The sequence below is a fragment of the Canis aureus genome, chromosome 4 (assembly GCF_053574225.1).
Source record: "Canis aureus isolate CA01 chromosome 4, VMU_Caureus_v.1.0, whole genome shotgun sequence".
NCBI classification, from domain to species: domain Eukaryota; kingdom Metazoa; phylum Chordata; class Mammalia; order Carnivora; family Canidae; genus Canis; species Canis aureus.
The window spans coordinates 68827348-68845027 of NC_135614.1; the positions used below are offsets into that span (position 1 = coordinate 68827348).

At 40.4% G+C, this 17680-nt stretch overlaps 1 protein-coding gene and 1 long non-coding RNA gene across 4 annotated transcripts in view; one reads left to right on the plus strand and one right to left on the minus strand.

Moving 5' to 3' along the window:
- The window catches only part of CCDC152 (coiled-coil domain containing 152), a 33610-nt gene extending 24835 nt beyond the window's left edge, over positions 1-8775 (minus strand). For 2 of the 3 annotated variants that reach the window (XR_013378580.1, XM_077896090.1), the window contains exons 1-3: positions 8495-8774; positions 5955-8100; positions 4174-4279 (exon numbers count right to left, since the gene is read on the minus strand). Coding sequence is in view for 2 of the 3 variants with exons in the window: in XM_077896090.1 (XP_077752216.1) it covers positions 4174-4279; positions 5955-6041 (193 nt within the window). In the remaining variant the exon portion in view is untranslated. Of the gene's footprint in view, positions 1-4173; positions 4280-5954; positions 8101-8494 lie in introns of all 3 variants that reach the window. The other variant, XM_077896089.1, reaches the window with a different exon arrangement.
- Positions 8403-17680, plus strand: part of LOC144312925 (uncharacterized) — a 57594-nt gene continuing 48316 nt past the window's right edge. Inside the window, exon 1 of the long non-coding RNA XR_013378581.1 lies at positions 8403-9420. This is a non-coding gene — a long non-coding RNA (uncharacterized LOC144312925). The remainder of the gene's footprint in view (positions 9421-17680) is intronic.

Here is a 17680-nt window from a genome sequence, read left to right on the forward strand (position 1 = left end):
AAGTATTTTGTAGAAGTTAAAAGCTTTATGCAGATACAAAATTCTACTATTGTGGTTTTTCTCTCCACTGTGTATCTCCTCTACCATCCCCACCACCCACTCAAAAATCTCACCACCCTCCATTTTTATTCTTTTTCGGTATTCCCCAGTAATAGAATGATGGTTAACTTATATTTGACATTGCCTACTTCACATGTTACTATGTTAGCTGCTACAATTAGAAAAGTAAGGGGATGCCTGGCTGGCTCAGTCAGTGGAGCATGTGACTCTTGATCTTGGGTTGTTAAGTGTGAACCCCACCATGAGTATAGGGAGTACTTAGTATCTTTAAAAAAATTAAGGAGGCATAGACTCTACCATCTCTTCTCTTTGTGCCTTTTAGAGGAATAAATCCAGCAATTTGTGAAATATGGTAGCTGAAGCTATCTCAGTATAGTTGCCCCATGAGTAACATGGGGGCTAGCGATGCTAACTCCTGAGCAATCGAAAATCTGCGTGTAACTTTTGACTCTTCAAAAATTTAACTACTAGGGTACCTGGCTGCCTCAGTTTGTAGAGCATGTGACTCTTGCTCTCAGGGTCATACGTCTGAGCCCCACATTGGATGTAAAGTTTAGTTTAAGACAAAAATAAAGTTCAGAAACTTAACTACTAATACTAAGCCTACTGTTGGCCAGAACCTTCCTAATAACAAAGTCCATTAACACATATTTTGTGTTATGTATTATAGCCTATATTCTTATAATAAAGTAAGCTAGAGAAAAGAAAATGTTATTAGGAAAATCACAAGGAAGAGAAAATACCTTTACAGTATTGCACTGTATTTATGAAAAAACACGCACATATAAGTGTCATGGAGTTCAAACCTGTATTGTTCAAGAATCAACTGTAATCAGCAAATTGAAAACAGAGCCCTGAAACTGAAAGTATACAGAATTTTAAAAAAATGCATATTTTCAAAATATGAACACAAGGTGGCTCTCTCAACACTTTCTTTTTCCCCAAAGGAAACTGGTTCAATAAAAAATCGTTCATACGATAGGATACTGCTCATTATTTTAGAATAAGGTTTTTAATTCTGTGTAAATCTTTTCCCACGCCATTTCTATTGGACTTTACAATGAATACTATCCTTTCCAAATCTTAAAAGTTAGAGTTCAGAATATTAAGCTACTTTTTATATTGTATAATTGAGTAAATAAATGATTATTTTGAGCTCAAATTTAGGCTCTACCATTAACTAGCAATTTGAGTATTGACATCTATTTCACAAAGCACTTGGAAATGTTGAATACAATTATGCATGAAAAGGCTTTTTTTAGCGCTTGGCCCTCAATACTAATATTATTATCATCTTGAACTGACACAGAAATTGTTTATCTTATATCAAATGTAGCCAATACAATATCATGGTCTTGTTCTTTATTGTTGAGCAAATCCAATCATATATGTAGTTCGTTCTACCTCTCTAAATGAATTAGTACATACTTGACTCTCTAAGCTGTCATTCCCATTAGTTCTTTTACTTCTGCTGTGTATTATCCAGTAAAAAGGACATTAGATTGAGAATAAGTAAAACTCGATTTTTAAAAAGCATTTAATTATTTTCTCAAATAATAAATACACATTAAACACAATAAAATAGTAAAAAATGATTATCTCTCCAATCTCTGCCCCTAGACCAGTTTCCCTTCCCCCAAAGCAAACACTATTACCAGGATGCTGATGCTGTTTATCTTTCCAGAGATATACAAATGTATGAGGGAGAAGATGTTCTGTGTATGCAAAAATATTTTTATAAAAATGATAGCATACTGTTGTGAACACTGTTATTTTCATTTACTGTATCTTGGAGATTATTCTATATCACATGGAGCTATTTTATTCTTTTTATCGCTCCTTAGTATTTCATTAAATAAATATGTCATAATTCATTTAATCAGGTTCCTATTGATGAATGTCACATTTGGAAAGGCCTTATCTGTACTAAAAAACAAACACACACAAAAAAATCCACAAAAACCCATATTATCTTCTATTTTTTTCTGTGGTTTCATTTTTTCACCTTTATGATAAACTATAGTTTTAGATGTATAGAACAATCAGGAAGGTATTACAGATAACTGCCAAATATCCTACACTGAGTTTACCCTATTAACATCTAATATTAGTATGGTATGTTTGTTACAATTGATGAACCAGTGTTGATACATTATTAACTAAAATTTATGCTTTATTCAGATTTCCTTAGTTTTTTTTTTTTTTTTTTATGTTATGTTCCTTTTCTATTCCAGGATCTCATTCACAAATACCACATCACATTTACTCATTTTGTCTTCTTAGGGTCCTCTTGGCTGTGATAGTTTCTCAGAGTTTTCTTGTTTTTGATGTCCTTGATAGTTTTGCAGAGTGCTGGTCAGGTATTTTGTAGAATGTCCCTTTATGGGGATTTGTCTTTTGCTTACCTCATAATTAGACAGGGCAATGGGTTTTTGGGAGGAAGATCACAGACGTGAAGTATCATGTGTATCATATCATATCAAAGGTACATACTATCAACATGACATCAAGTTGACCTTGATTGCTTGCCTTTAGTGACACATGTCAGGTTTCTCCACTGTATAGTTATTCTCCACCACCCCATTTTCCACTTTGTATATTTCACACAGTGAAGGAAATCACTATACACAACCCACTCTTCATGAGTGGGGCATTATGACTTACCTCCTTGAGGGAAAACCATTTACATAAGTTATTTGGAATTCTGCAGAAAAGAGGTATCTTCTCATTTACTTATTTATTTATCCTTATCAGTATGGGCTCACAGATATTTATTATATACTTTGGGTTACAACCCAATATTACTATTTAGTTTGTTGATCAAATTGTTCTAGCTTTGGCCATAGAGAACCCTTTCAGTTCGCTCTAGTGTCCCTTTGACATATCCCCATCATTGTAGAGTGTTTTATCTTTTTGAGCATTTTCCTGCTTTGTGGTACTACAAGATGCTTCAGGCTCATCTCAATATATTTCCTGCCCTAGTCCTAGAATCAGCCATTTCTCTAAGGAGCCCTGCTTCCTTCTATTGTAAAATAGTATTAGAAACCAAGATCTGGGTTCTTTTTGCTACTGCCCCTATTGTTTTTTGGTCCTCTGAATTGACATAGCAAGGAAATATCTGTATATGTTTGGATTTTCCCCCTCTCCTGACATAGGGCACTGATTAGTGAGGAGTGTTGGTCTGGGAAAAAGGGTGGTTGGGATGAACAGAGTCAGTGCCCATCCTGGGGAACATTCCTAAACATCAGGCTTTCCTCCATGCAAATTTAAGAGAAAACTCCATCATGGAAACCACCCCTCTCCCCAAGAGGATATAGCACTGTGACCTCCCAAGCAGCAGGAGTACGAGGGGCATCCAAGGTACAGCTGGGCCCAGGACAGCAGGGTTTCAATGTCAGGCACAGTCACACTGTCAGGGCACACCAGGAACTTCATGGTGAACCTGAGGGAATTCAGGTTCTCTTGACTCCATCCAGATGCGCTGAACTGGTTACATGGGAAAGCCAAGCACTACCGGGCCCTGGGGCTGGAGGTACAGCTGAAGCTCATTTGTCTGTGTGTAGTTCCAGACCACTGTGCCTCAAAGCAATGCGACATTCTCAAAGAGCAGCACCTACCCTGCAAAGAGCCCAGGCTCTCAGGGTCCCAGCAGGCCAGCAGGTGGGCAAAGAAGAATAGACCACAAGTGAGGCCAGTATGGCTGCTGGGAGATGAGAGGCACACATGGCCTGGCTATCTCAGAAGTGAGGGGAGAGCTTCAGACTAGGACCCATTGAAATTTCTTTTGGTGTAATTATGAGGCAGAAATTCAACTACTAGTTTTTCCCATGGTTTTGAAGGCCTGGACTGAGCCTTGGATTTGCCATTTCTTAGTTTAGTGGCCTCAGACAGATTAGCTTATTTCATCCTATGTTTCTTCATTACTGAGGTAGATTAGTAATACCAGTCTTCTCTGTCTACCAGGGTTATATAAGGATAAAATGAAATAATAACCCGGAAAGTTCTACACGAATTTAAAATATTTTACAAATGTATGGTATAATACTAATCACTGTTGTATCAAAAAACACTCTCATTAGAATTAGTATTACTTTAGGCAGCAAAAGTACTAACCTTCTTTAATTGAGACTTCCTTTGTTTGCATTACTTTTAACAAATAGTTAGTTTTTTCCAACTGCATATCTAGTATATTATTCTTTCCACTGGTTTCTATCATTTTCTGTAGAAGAAATAATATACATCATTACCAAAGTAACACTGCTATTTTGATTTTTTTAATCTATTGAAATGAAGACTAATGAAAACATAAACCATTTAATACCTAAAAGTCTAATACTAAGTCTGGCATGTATTTTATGTAAGTCAACTTCCTAAATTATTTTAATTTTAAAAGTAACATGGCAAAAATATAAAACAGACCTATAAAGAGTTATGAAAATAAAAAATATGACCTAACTTGAATCCCCTTCTTTCCAACTATTCAACTCTCAGTCCTATGGTTAACAATTCCTTTTATATATTTCCAAAATATTTTATGACTATCAACTATAGGAAAAGATCATATTATACTCTGTTCTGCACCTTGGATATTCCGTTTAGAACTGTTATCTTGGGGATGATGTCATATAAGCACATGTAGGACTACTTCATTCTTTTTAAGAGCTCCACTGAGTTTCATTTATGGGTATACTGTAATTTATTTAACTAGTCTCCCTATTGAGAATTTGCGTTTCCACTTTTCAGCTATTACGAATGATAAATAAGCATTCTTCACACATCTTTTTGGTATCTTTCTGCATAGTATAATAGCTGCCATATGCCTTTTGAACAGCTTCAAAAATTAATTGTATCATCTCTATCTCTACCCACTTCCTTATTCTGCTTCTGAATTTATCTCAAAGCAACTCCCTGACATTATACTAATTCATCCATAAATATCACCATCTACATGTATCTCTAAGAGATATGAGATAAAATGTTTAATATAATCACAATACCATTATCACATCACAAAAAATTAATATTTATTTAAAATATTTAAAGTAGATATTTCTGAATAATCTCCAAAAACTTTGCACCAATTCCTCTCCTACCACTAATGCTTATTTCTTTCTCTATTCTCTATTATTTAATAAGAGTCATTTGGTTAAGAAAACTGAGGTTCATTGCTTTAAAAAAGTTCATAATGTTACCTCCAAATACCTATCGTCATGAAATTTTCTTATTATGGCCATACTATACCGTACAGAGGAAAAGAAGAAATGGAGAAAAATGTTAAAGAGAGGTAGGTATTATTTCCCTTCCCATTTTTGCTTCACAAACCCACTCCACAAATCTTTCATTTACCCACCTACATCTTCTCAACAGCTATTCCTATTCATCTCCAAGGCAGACAAGGGGGGAAAACACTAATACATACTTGTGGGTTTGGTCTATCATGTAATTTGTCCAGAGTTGGGGGGGGGGACTTCAAATGGGTCTGTTTTTAGGCAAAAAGAGAAGGAAAAGGGAACAGAATAGGACAGAGTAAAAAAAAATATGAGTCATAATGGTAAGATGTTGAGGATTGAGTACGAATATTTCAATTCTTACTAAAAGATTCCTGGGTTTATGGACATTTTGAACATTAAGGATGTATTTTTCTTTTAACTTCAGCCAAAGTATATCCACTGTTTCCTTGTCCCAGAAACATTTTGATATAGTAGTACAAAGATCCAAAATGAAATATTTCAAATATGGATTTTAAAAATGAAAAAGGGCTTAGCAAAATAGATTTCCATTATTTTTACCTTGATTATTTTTTGGTACATTTTTCTTTCTTCCCAGCTCTTTCCACTGGTAAAAGCTGTTTCACTTTTCCTTTTTTACTGTAACTGTTTTATATCTTTACATACCTTTTCTATCTGTGAGAAGTCATGTATAAGTTTGTCAAGATTCACACTGCTAATCTTTTTCATACATCCTTCGCTGCTTTGATTCATGTCTAAACTAGTGAAGAATAAATAGGGTTAGAAATGGATGAAATAAACAAAAGCTAAAGCACCACAATAGTGGTAAGAACTCAAATACTGAAGTTTCTGTATTCCACCCATAGAGTACCTACTTGAGCTCCATTGCACTCTGAAAATTTCTGTATACTCATTATTAATAGCAGACAAATGCATTAAGCCTTCCCTATTCCTCTCCATACCACCCCAGTCAAGTTTTCTCTAAACAAATCTAAAATTAGTGCAATGTTATATGCATATGTAGAAATTATTTGTTCCTATTACACAAAAAACTATGCCATCATGGGATCCCTGGGTGGCTCAGTGGTTGAGCGTCTGTCTTCAGCTCAGGGTGTGTGATCCTGGGATTGACTCCCACATCAGCCCCCCCCCCCCCCCCAGGGGAGCCCGCTTCTCCCTCTGCCTGTGTCTCTGCCTCTGTGTCTCTCGTGAATAAAATTAAAAAAATCCAAACAACTATGCCATCGTTCAACTCATCTCTATGCCATCAGTATAACTGGACTTAAAATCTGGTGTGTTGTTAAATCTGATTGTGTGACTTTAAAATACAGGTCTTCTCAATTTAAGATGTTTAAAATGTTTGTTAGCTATAATGCCACAGATACTTTTTGCTGGATTTCCTGGAAGCGTGCTTATTGCTGTGGACTGAATTGTGTCCTCCTGCCCCCCAAATTCCTTTGGGAATAGCCAGCTAACTGTTGAAATGAAAAATGAGTTTCAGTCCTATGGAACCAATCATAAGAAATTCTACAGAATTCCAGAGGCAAACTCATCCAGTCAGGATGAACAAACAAATTGACTTTCACAAAACTACCAGATTTTATATTTGGGGCTAGGAGAGGGTCTAGAAGAATTAGGATTAACACAATCTAAAAGTATGAGACACTTGTCTTTAGGCTTTTCACAAGCAAATTGGAAGAAGAAAATACAAATTTGAAATTTAGGCATCCTAGATTGAGGAAAGATCAAGTGTCAATGCCTGGTGCGTGAAAGTGGTAGTGGCAGCTAGTTCAAAGAAAAAGGCAAGTACAATTCCTAAAGTAATTTCAGGGGTCACATTCTTCTTTAAAATGAGGTACACCAAAACAGACATTGCTTGGTCATCTGTTATTTCACAAAGAAATCTCATTTCCTTTCTCTTTTTGATGTTCTATGACATCAACAACTATTAGCAGTTTTTAAGTGAACGAATTTTAGCTGTATTTTTCAGTTTACTATATTATTATTCGCCATCACACATTCAAGTAAAACGCTCTACAAAATCCCTTAAGAAGCCACAACTTGATCTTCCAGACAGGTGAATGGCTTTAATTGCATCCCATGATACATACAGCAAAATTCCTATCGCGTAAAACTCAAAAATCATCACTACTTGAGAAGTTGTTACTCTTTAACAGAACTATAGGATAATCTGAAGTAGTGCAAAATTTCCCCTCTCGACTTTTTTCTTTTCAGTTCCTAACATTTTAAGTAAAAAGGGTTTTACGACGGTTCTGTCTCAGATGCCAGCTCTTGAATGGAATTCATTTAAAAAAAATATTAAGCCAGAGCATTCTTTTATTTTTAAAGATTTTATTTTTTTTCATGAGACACACACAGAGAGAGAGAGAGAGGCAGAGACACAGGCAGAGGGAGAAGCAGGTTGCATGCAGGGAGCCCGACGTGGGACTCGTGGGACTTGATCCAGGGACTCCAGGATCTCACCCCGGGCTGCAGGCCACCCGGGGATCCCCTTGAATTGAATTCATTTTCATTTCAGCTTGGTTTTCTCCCAACTCCTCTCCTCTAACGAGACTCTCCGGAGGGTCTTTCTTCATAAAACCATCGCTAATACTCCACTGGCTGTTGCTGCGCTTTCCGTTGCGCAGGCGTCTGTCACAGGCTGCAAAGCCCGCTGGTCCACCCCTGGGTGTCTTCTTATCCTCCGTTCCTTCCCTTCCAGCTTCCTTGGTCAAGTTCTCTCGCAGCGGACGTGGCCTTCCTGGTCCGTGAACCTCGGAGACGAGGGGGTGATTCGGGGCTGGTCCAACTCCTTGGTGAGAAGCAGGGACGGCCTAGTGACCTTCGTGGCCCAGCACCGACCTTCGCCTGGGTGGGCGCCAGCCGCGTCTTCCTCGCTCTTCCGCGGGGTAGCACCTGGGCCTCCCCGGCTCCCTCCCAGCTCCCCGCTCCCCGCTCGCCGGCGCCCCGCGGGCCCCCGTTCCCGCCCCTCCCCGCCGCCCTCCGTGAATTCGCGCTCAGTCCCAAGCCCGCGGCCCTGCGTCGCCCACCCGCGTCCGGGGGGCCAGGGGAGCCCCACTCTCGGCGGGACGTGCACCGCGGGGCCCGAGGGCAGCGGCTGGCTCAGAACCCCGCCGGGGCTAGGAGACTGTGAGGACGCTTGAAGAAAAGAATTTCCAAGGACAAAGTGGGAACTTCGAACCCACCGACAAGAAGTCCGGAGCGTACTTGCCGCCGCTCCCAAGCGTCCCCGCAGTCCCGAGCGTCGCTTCCTCCCGGGCCCGGTCCGCCCCACAAGCTGTCCCTCCCCGGAAGCCAGTCCTCCCCACCCCAGCGGGCCGGCCTGTCTCCGGGCCCTGCCTGTGCCTGGGCCTGTGCTGCACTTCCTGTTGTCCCCTCGCTCCCGGGCCCGCGCCCCCCTCACTTCCGGTGCTCCTGAGACAGGTTCTCTGGTTTCTCGGACAGGACTCGACCCCCAGACTCCCAGTGGCTGCCGGGTCCATGAGGATTTCCCCAGGCAAAGAATACGTCACATTGGCTTTCGGTTGTTTTAAAGATTTTATTTATTTGAGAGAGGGCGAGCCGGAGAGCGCAGTCGTTGGAGAGGGAGAAGCAGGCTGCCCGTCCAGCGGGGGGCCCAGGCGGGCCGGACCCCAGGACCCTGCACTCAAGATCCGAGCCACCCAGGTGCCCCTGGCTTTAAGTTTTGGTCAGTGAGTCAGCCCTATTAAATAAATAATAAGCCATGTGTATTCGAGTAAGCCTACGTACGGAGCTGGCTTGGAAGGTACCAGGGACTGTGCCACGTGGCGGAGATGCAAGCGTGAATAGGCTGCCGGCTCTGCAGGCCGGATCACCGGATCACCCAGTGGAGCTGGGCTCCCATCTACAAAGCTTTATCTTGGTGACTTAATGGTTAAGGGCATAGGGTCTGCGCGGATTCAAGCCCCCCCCAACCCTTTTGTTTACCAACTTGGGTGATCTTGGGCAAGTTTGTAAGTGTACTTGCCTCCACTTGCTTGCGTATCTGTAAAATAGCCATGAAGAATAATGCCTAACCTCATGGGGCTGCTGTGATCATCAAAGGAGTTGATGCATTTTAAAAGGTGCTGAAAGCACTTCCTGGCATAAAGTAAGTGCTCAAAAATATTAATTAGCTCAATTACAAAATTTTGGCCAATAACCGCTTGAAAGTGTACTACCCACTGCCAACTTTGCCCTATCTACTTTATTTGAGTGGGAGAGGAGAGATGTATTTTTATTAATTTCGTTTCCTGTGAAATCCGAAATTTGGCAAGCAGATACATGTAGACTTGTAATAGGATAATCCATACTTTGATTATTTGAAAGGTAGTTTAGCATGGTGGCCAGAGAACTAGATCAAAGTAGGAAATGTGGGGTGGAGTCGGCTGTCTGCAGTTAGTCATCTGGGAAGGTTGATTCATCTTCCCAAACCTACACCCCCCCTACGCTTCCCCCCCCCCCTCAGTTTTAAAATAAGAGCAGTGAACTAAATTACAAAGCTAAAATTTTAGGGTTTTAAACTGGTCTTATGGGGATCCCTGGGTGGCGCAGCGGTTTGGCGCCTGCCTTTGGCCCAGGGCGCGATCCTGGAGACCCGGGATCGAGTCCCACGTCGGGCTCCCGGTGCATGGAGCCTGCTTCTCCCTCTGCCTGTGTCTCTGCCTCTCTCTCTCTCTCTGTGACTATCATAAATAAATAAAAATTAAAAAAAAAAAAAAAAAAGATTAAACTGGTCTTATGAGAAAATATTGCTCATCAAAATGCTTTTTTTAAAATGTCATTTTCTTATGTTTTTTAGCTCATTAATTTCACACTATATATATTTTTAATATGTATATTATTTATTCATATATATGTTTATATATATATATATGTTAAATTTTTAACTTCTGACCACTCAGTAAGCTTTCCTTGACATTAATAACAACACATAGGGATATTGAAAATGGCCTTTTGAATTGCTGGTTCTATCCAATTAGCACATTTAAGTGTTCCATGTAACTCATCATAATCGTTTTTGAAGTAAGCCCATTTTAGGACCCACCAAAAATGCTACCATCTCCTTAAGGCATTCACTCATTTCAATCAGCTGTGACCTACCTTTCCTTGCTCTATGTTCCAGTTCTCCTTTGGACCATGCTGGCCTTCTTGTGGCATTTATTAGGGCTGTTTGAATTGCTATCTTTTCTGCTGTTTGGTCAGCTTCTTGGGGGAAGAAACTCTATATTTTACACACATATATAATACATATATAAATATATATATATTTCTCCATAGTGCCTAGCATAGAATAGAAATGAACCAATACACCAGAAATAAGTCAGAAAAATTTAGATTTTTCTAGTTTAAAATAAGTCATAAGCTTCTCTTCCAGTTTATAGATACTAGCTTTTTTTCCCCCCCAGAGTCTAGGGAGTTCAAAATATGCCTGTCAATGAGAAACTATATGAGCTTCTCCTAATTTCATTATTTATTTATTTATTTATTTTTTTTCCTAATTTCATTTTTAAAGACAGCATGTCTTTCACAGTTGTATTCAGTTTTATTGATCAAGTATCATCCAATTGAGAAACGGGATTCATTGAATATTTGCTCAGAAACTGCCTAGAAAACTTAAGACAGGAATAAACTATATTATTGTGGCATACTACCAAAGGGAATATAAAGAAAGTAGTGTTTGAATCCATTAAAAAAAAAACCCTGATTTGGAAAAAAACATGTGAACCTACCCAATTGTAAAAAACCAAAAAAACAAGGCTACTGATTTATTCATATAAGGTTCTTAATGTGAGAGATACATTGATTTTTTTTTTTTAGGTTACAAACAGCTTCATTTATTATTTCATTCAAAAATATTTGTTAAGTACTTGCAAGGTACCAGCTACTGAGGGTCTAGACACTATGGAGAGAGAAAGAGAAGTGAGATACTGTCCTAATTTGCACCATAAGTCTCTTAGGATTGCCTTCTTAAGACCATGAGCCCTGACTCAACCATTTATCAAGAAATACTTGTTGGGGATCACACCTGTTCTGTGATCTGTGAGAAAGGAGTAAACAAATCAGGCATGGTCTCTGACCCCAGAGGGCTTAGAATTTTGAGAGAGAAATAGATAATCAACAAGCAAATAACCAATACATAAAAACTATAATAAGAGCAAAGAAAGAAACATCTAGGATATTGACTTAAGAAGAGGAAAGAAAGAAACATCTAGTATATTGACTTAAGAAGTGGATGGGAACTGCTTTAGATATGGTGGTCAAGGGAACTCTGAGAAGATGAGATGAAAATGAGCGTCCACCAAAAATTAGCTGTGGACGACAGATAAATGCCAGGGTTGCCTTTCTTACCTCCTGCTTGTTCTTTCAACACACTTCTTGCTCTTATTTCTTTATCAGATTCTCGTTTTTCAGTTATCTACTTCTGAACTATATTGTCTTGGCTTCAATTGCAACTTTGGGTCCCTGTCCCGTGGCTTCCTGGCTGCAGCACGGAGTTCAGCAATTAGGCAAAAGCCATCCCACACACACCAGGTCTATGACCCTACGGAACCATGTTGTTTGGACTCATGCTCATCCTTCCCTTATTTGGAGAGAGGAATTTGGACATGATCCCAGGATAAAGCCTAAACCGTCTAGGGTGTTTTCTCACTGGCGATAATCTGCCCTTGATAGAAGGAAGTCATTCTTCCCAATTCTTTCCCCAGGTCTTCAGCCATCTCCCTATAGGAATTGTGTTTCCGGTTTATACAGCTGGTGTTTTCAGACAGTTTGGGAAGGTTTTTTTCTCTTTTCCTTTGTAAGTGGTAGCTTCCCTCTAATAATTTTCTGCAAAATGTTATTATATGTTCTTGATGCAGTTCAGGCAGAATTTGACAGTTTAGCTGGAGATTTTGAATTTCACTTTCAAGCTGAGAAAGTGAAAAGCCACTTCTTTGCTTGTAAGTTCTCAGCCCCTCCTCTCTGTCCCTCCCCTCCTAGCCTGACCCCAAATTTTCAGTCACACTCTTAATCTGATCCCATCTCCTTGAAGACCATCTCTTAGAGGCTTTTATTTTTTATTTATTTTTAAAAATATTTTTTATTTATTTATGACAGAGAGAGAGGAAGAGACATGGGTAGAGGAGCCTGACGTGGGACTTGATCCCAGGTCTCCAGGGCCACACCCCGGGCTGAAGGCAGCGCTAAACCGCTAGGCCACTTGGGCTGCCCTCTTAGAGGCTTTTAGATTCCACTCCAAGTTAATTATTAAAAGATTCCCTCTAATCACACATAGTTATCAGGAAAAGGAGTTCTGAGTGGTTTTCTGCATTCTGTTACATTTCCTGATAGATTGGCACTCAAACACTGCCCTATATAACTTCTTCTTAACTTAGCCTTGCTGTGGTTGTCCAGGCAAACCTACCATCTACCTTCCGCAATGTACCTTGGAAATTTTATTCCCTTTATCCCTTCTCTGCCCACTTTCTTCTTTTTTTAAAAAAGATTTTATTTAGGGGATCCCTGGGTGGCGCAGTGGTTTGGCGCCTGCCTTTGGCCCAGGGCGCGATCCTGGAGACCCGGGATCAAATCCCACGCCGGGCTCCCGGTGCATGGAGCCTGCTTCTCCCTCTGCCTGTGTCTCTGCCTCTCTCTCTCTCTGTGTGACTATCATAAATAAATAAATAAAAAAATATTAAAAAAATAAAGATTTTATTTATTTATTCATGAGAGACACACAGAGGCAGAGACATAGGCTGAGGCAGAAGCAGGCTCCATGCAGGAAGCCCGATGTAGGACTTGATCCTGGAACTCCAGGAACACGCCCTGAGCCGAAGGCAGACACTCAACCACTGAGCCACCCAGGCATCCCTGCCCACTTTCTTTTTAATGCTCACTTTCCCTGATCCATTTTCTTATTCTTACTTTTCACTTATTTCTCTTACTTCTAGATCTCCCATGGGAATTCTTCATGGCCACTATTTACAAGGGAATTGGTTCTTGTCTTGAGTTTTAGGGCAATATTGGCATGTAATGGTCCAGGGATCTTCCCTGGTATAATCTGAAACCAGCCACTCCCTATTCCAAGGGCAGAAAGAGACCAAAGAAAGAAATAAGTCATTCCAGGTTGATGGTATAAGCAAATGGAACTCATGAGGTGGCAGCAAGATGAATGGATCTCCGAACCCACCCAATGAACCTTAGAAGTTTAGAGACCATAACTAGGTTCAGTCATGTATACCATGCAGATATTCCTAACACCACGTCACTATCTCAAGGCTGTGTCCTCAAGGCTATGCAGCTTCCAGGAGTGAGAAAGGCAAATGGAATTCATCTTTCGAGGATAGCAGAGAGGGGTGAAGGGCCTCTGAGTACGCAGGTCCTGCTCATGGGTCATATCTGCAGTCTCATCTTTTCCATGATCTTCCCCAACGGGCACTTTTTACTCTTTGAATCTCATGACTAGGTTAAGAGGAGCTTTCAGCTTGATGGAGATTGAAGAGTTATAATTTCTAGTAATATGTATTATACATTCAAATATAAATCTCCTATTTTGCCTTAAATTAGTTCATTAATCTATCTTGCCTCTGAATTATAGTTGAAGACTGAGAAAAGTTCTAACCATTTTCCTGTATCTAGAATGTGGGAACAACTTTGACGAAGCTGTTTGCAGCCTTTATTGGAAAAATGAGCTTTAGCCATCTCCTCTGAGATTGTGTTCAATCTTCACTTATGGAAGAATTTATTTCACCCTGTGGGAGAGTATCTGCATGACATAGATTCTTTCTCAGGCTGCTCATGGAAGCCCAGAGCTTGTGTTCCCTCAGAGACTCAGCTCAGGTGTTTTCCTTTGTTCATTTCACCTAGGAGCTTTTTCTACTTCCCCACTTCACCCTACCCCATCAGGAGGAAGTATTCACTTAGTGTATTTCTCTCTATAGTTAGAAGGCATAAATGGAAGCCTCAGGACTTTTCTGACTCGACAGTTATGTTTGTGGGTGGTGAGGGTGAGTAGAGGAGCCCTCACTAACCTGCTTGTGTTATTCTCTTGGCTGTCATCTTTTAAAATTTATGGTATAGAGTTATAGTTTTTCTCTTATCTGGTTCTTGTTGAACTTTGTCGCTGGTTTCATCTAGGTTTTGTTTATCTTGCTAGGTTATGGGGTGATGGCATTCTATGATTTATTTCTTATCTCCCATTTTACCAAATTGCATCAGTAGCAATTTAATCATACGCCAATTGTGCATACAGTTTGAAGAGATTTAAGGAGATAAGTATACTTGAATATCATTTACAACCCCTACAAAACAATTTTTCTACTGGCTTCATATGCATTGCGTGATTCTCAGATTGCTTAGTGACACTGTTTCCTCTGCTACATGGCATGTATTATGAGGACTTTGTGTCTGTTTCTTAATTGATGTTGCTGCAAAAGGCAATTTTCAGTTCCTTTTAAGTTCATCTAGTCATCCCTACAGAGTTTATGTTAGAATTTTAAGGTGAGAATTTAGAGCCATAACCCGTCCCTTTGACACCTTCATCAGCTGGTCTGGAGGCCACTGGGTAGTTTACCCTTGCAACCAGGTCTCTATCAGGAGCTGCCTTATTTATTTGCTAAAGTATGTCGAACCCTCTCAAAGCCTTGTTCTGAGACAAACAGGACAATGGGAAATAAAATACTGTGGAGAACCAACATGACTAATTTCAGCTTCAGGAACCTACCACAGAGACCTAAGTAACAATGGCCTCACAGACTCTCTCGGTTGAAGGGTTAAGTACCTCTAAGCTGTTGGGCTGAAGGCACCAACCTCTCTACCTGGATCTTTAGGCCAAACACTCAAAACCAGCTCCCAACAATGAAGCTGATTCCATCACAGCTGTTGTAAAATACTGGAAAATAATATTGCCAAAAACAGGGAGAAGAACGGGAAGATAAGCACATAGGAAACAAATGGAGGTAATTAAATCCCTCCTGGATCCTCTTGCTTACTGAAGGAATCAGAGAAAATCAGCTGCCTAGGGTTAGCAAGTCCTAAAATGAAGTGGACATGGGCAGAATATCTTCTAATCAATTTTAGGGGGAAATGGGATTGAAAGATTTTATGACTACACCTAGATTAACAACAACAAAAAAAAGTTGATGAAAATTCAACATCACCTCTTTCCAAAGGAAAGGCTAACTGTGGCTGAAAGTGCCAAGCTTCAAGTCTTTTGACCAGAAATGGCTATATAATTTGTGGGGCCTTGTGCAAAATGAACATGTGGGGCTCCTGTTAAAAAATACCAAGAATTTCAGGACAGAATAGCAGAGCCTTAATCCAGGAACAGGCTGTTCTCTACATGGGGCTTGGCCCTTGCCCCTACACAGGTCACCTATCCATGAAGTTGGCCCTGCCTCTGACTCCTGCACTGTCATCCCACAGGTTTTTACATTTTTCAAGTTCCCCTGTAGCTTATTTGTTTTGCTGGAAGTAAGTTCAGGACTTGAAGCCTTGTGTGCAGAGAATGCTGGAGATGCAGAGGAGGAGGGGATACAGTGCCTCCTGTCGGCCACTTCCGCGCATTGCGTAGCCTCCTGAGAGGAACTCAGGCACTGGGTTCCCTCTCTGGCTTTATTATTTACAGTCACTGTTTTGTAGCCATGAACCAGTGCAAACAATTTCTTTAAAATGAGCTCGGAAACTATTGCGTCAGTGAGCTAGTCAAAAGGATACAGATTAATTTGGTTATTCCAAAAATTTGTTATGATCAGGGGTGGAAACCTTGCTCTCTCTGTTGGTCAGATTTGATGTCATTAGGCAAAATCAGGATACCGGAAGTGGTAAGATCGTTAAGTCATTTCATTAAAAATAGAATCCACTCAGGCCATCAAAATCTTCAGGCCAGAGTTAAAAGCTCAGACTTTTGATTAAGGATTGGCTAGGTTGGGGCACCTGGGTAGCTCAGTTGGTTAAGTGCCTTCTGCTAAGGTTGTGATCTCAGGGTCCTGGGATGGAGCCCCAAGTCGGGCTTTCTGCTCAGCAGTGAGTCAGCTTCCCCCCCACCCTCTCCCTCTGTGACCTCTCTGGCTCTCATTCTCTATCAAAAAAATAAAATCTTAAAAAAATAGAAAGGATTGGCTGGGTTGGGACAGGAGTTAGAAGTAGGACACTTTTGTGATGGGCCTTAAAGATCAGGCTAAGGAGTGTAAACTTTACCTTGAGGGCAGTGGAAGGTCAGCAACCTGTTACAACTAAAGGATTGGCATGATCCCATCTATATTTTAGAAAGACAAATCTGGCGAGACTGGAGCTTATGGAAAAGAAGTTTGGGAAATCAGACAATAAAAGTCTGAACTTTTAAAAGATAAAGCTCAAGGAATACGTAGAGGTTAAATCTTGGTGATGGAATGGGTGTTTGGAGGTCAGAGAGTGGGTATTTAGGGCTTAGATATTGTGTAACTTAGGTCATCATAAGTGCTGACACCATTATTTGATCTAGGGAGTGATGGAGTTTTGGAATGTAGGTGAGGTTTGGTGGGGTGAGGCCTGGAGCCCAGGGCCAAGAAAGAATTCTTGAAACACCTTTGGTTAGAATGGTGGTTTTATTAAAGCACAAGAACAGGACCCATGGTGGGAAGAGCTTCTGCACTGAGGTTGTGAGGGATGGCTGATTATATATTTGGGAGCTGGGGGAGGTAAGGAAAGAGGGAGATTTTCAAAAGAATTTTTCATGTGCCAGAGAGGACCTACAAGATACTGGAGGCCTTGCCACATCAAGATTGTTTTTCCCTCTAGTAAGGCATTAACATGAAGACAGTTGGGAGCTTCCTGGAGGTACATTCGACTCTGCCTGCCTTGAGTATGTCAATGGACTGCAGGTTATAAGGACATTTAATTTTATTTACATTTCCTTCTGGAAGTTAGGTTGTTGATAAGAATGTTTTTTTCTTGTAAACCACTAAGACATTTGTAAACTGAGGGAGACTTATGTCTTGCAGGACTGTGATCTCTGTAAGTTAACCATTTGTTTTTCTTTCCCTTACCTTTAGGGCAGTGAGGAGTACTTGAGGAATGTCACATATATCTCACCTGGGTGTGGGGCGTGGATTGCGGGGTGTCAGCTTGTGCTTTGTCCTCAGCTTGCCTTCTCCCTCTTCAGGGAGTACCAGAGGAAGGACAAATCAGTAAAATTCCTGTTCTGAGGGTGAGTGTAGGTAGAGGGGGCTCCGTTCTACATAGAAAGATAGTAACAAACCAAGAGATTTATATTTTTGATTTCTACCAATTGCAGTCACATCTTTAGAGATTTAGCCCATTGTAATTTTTATTTTTTTTAAATTTTTTTATTGGTGTTCAATTTACCAACATACAGAATAACCCCCAGTGCCCGTCACCCATTCACTCCCACC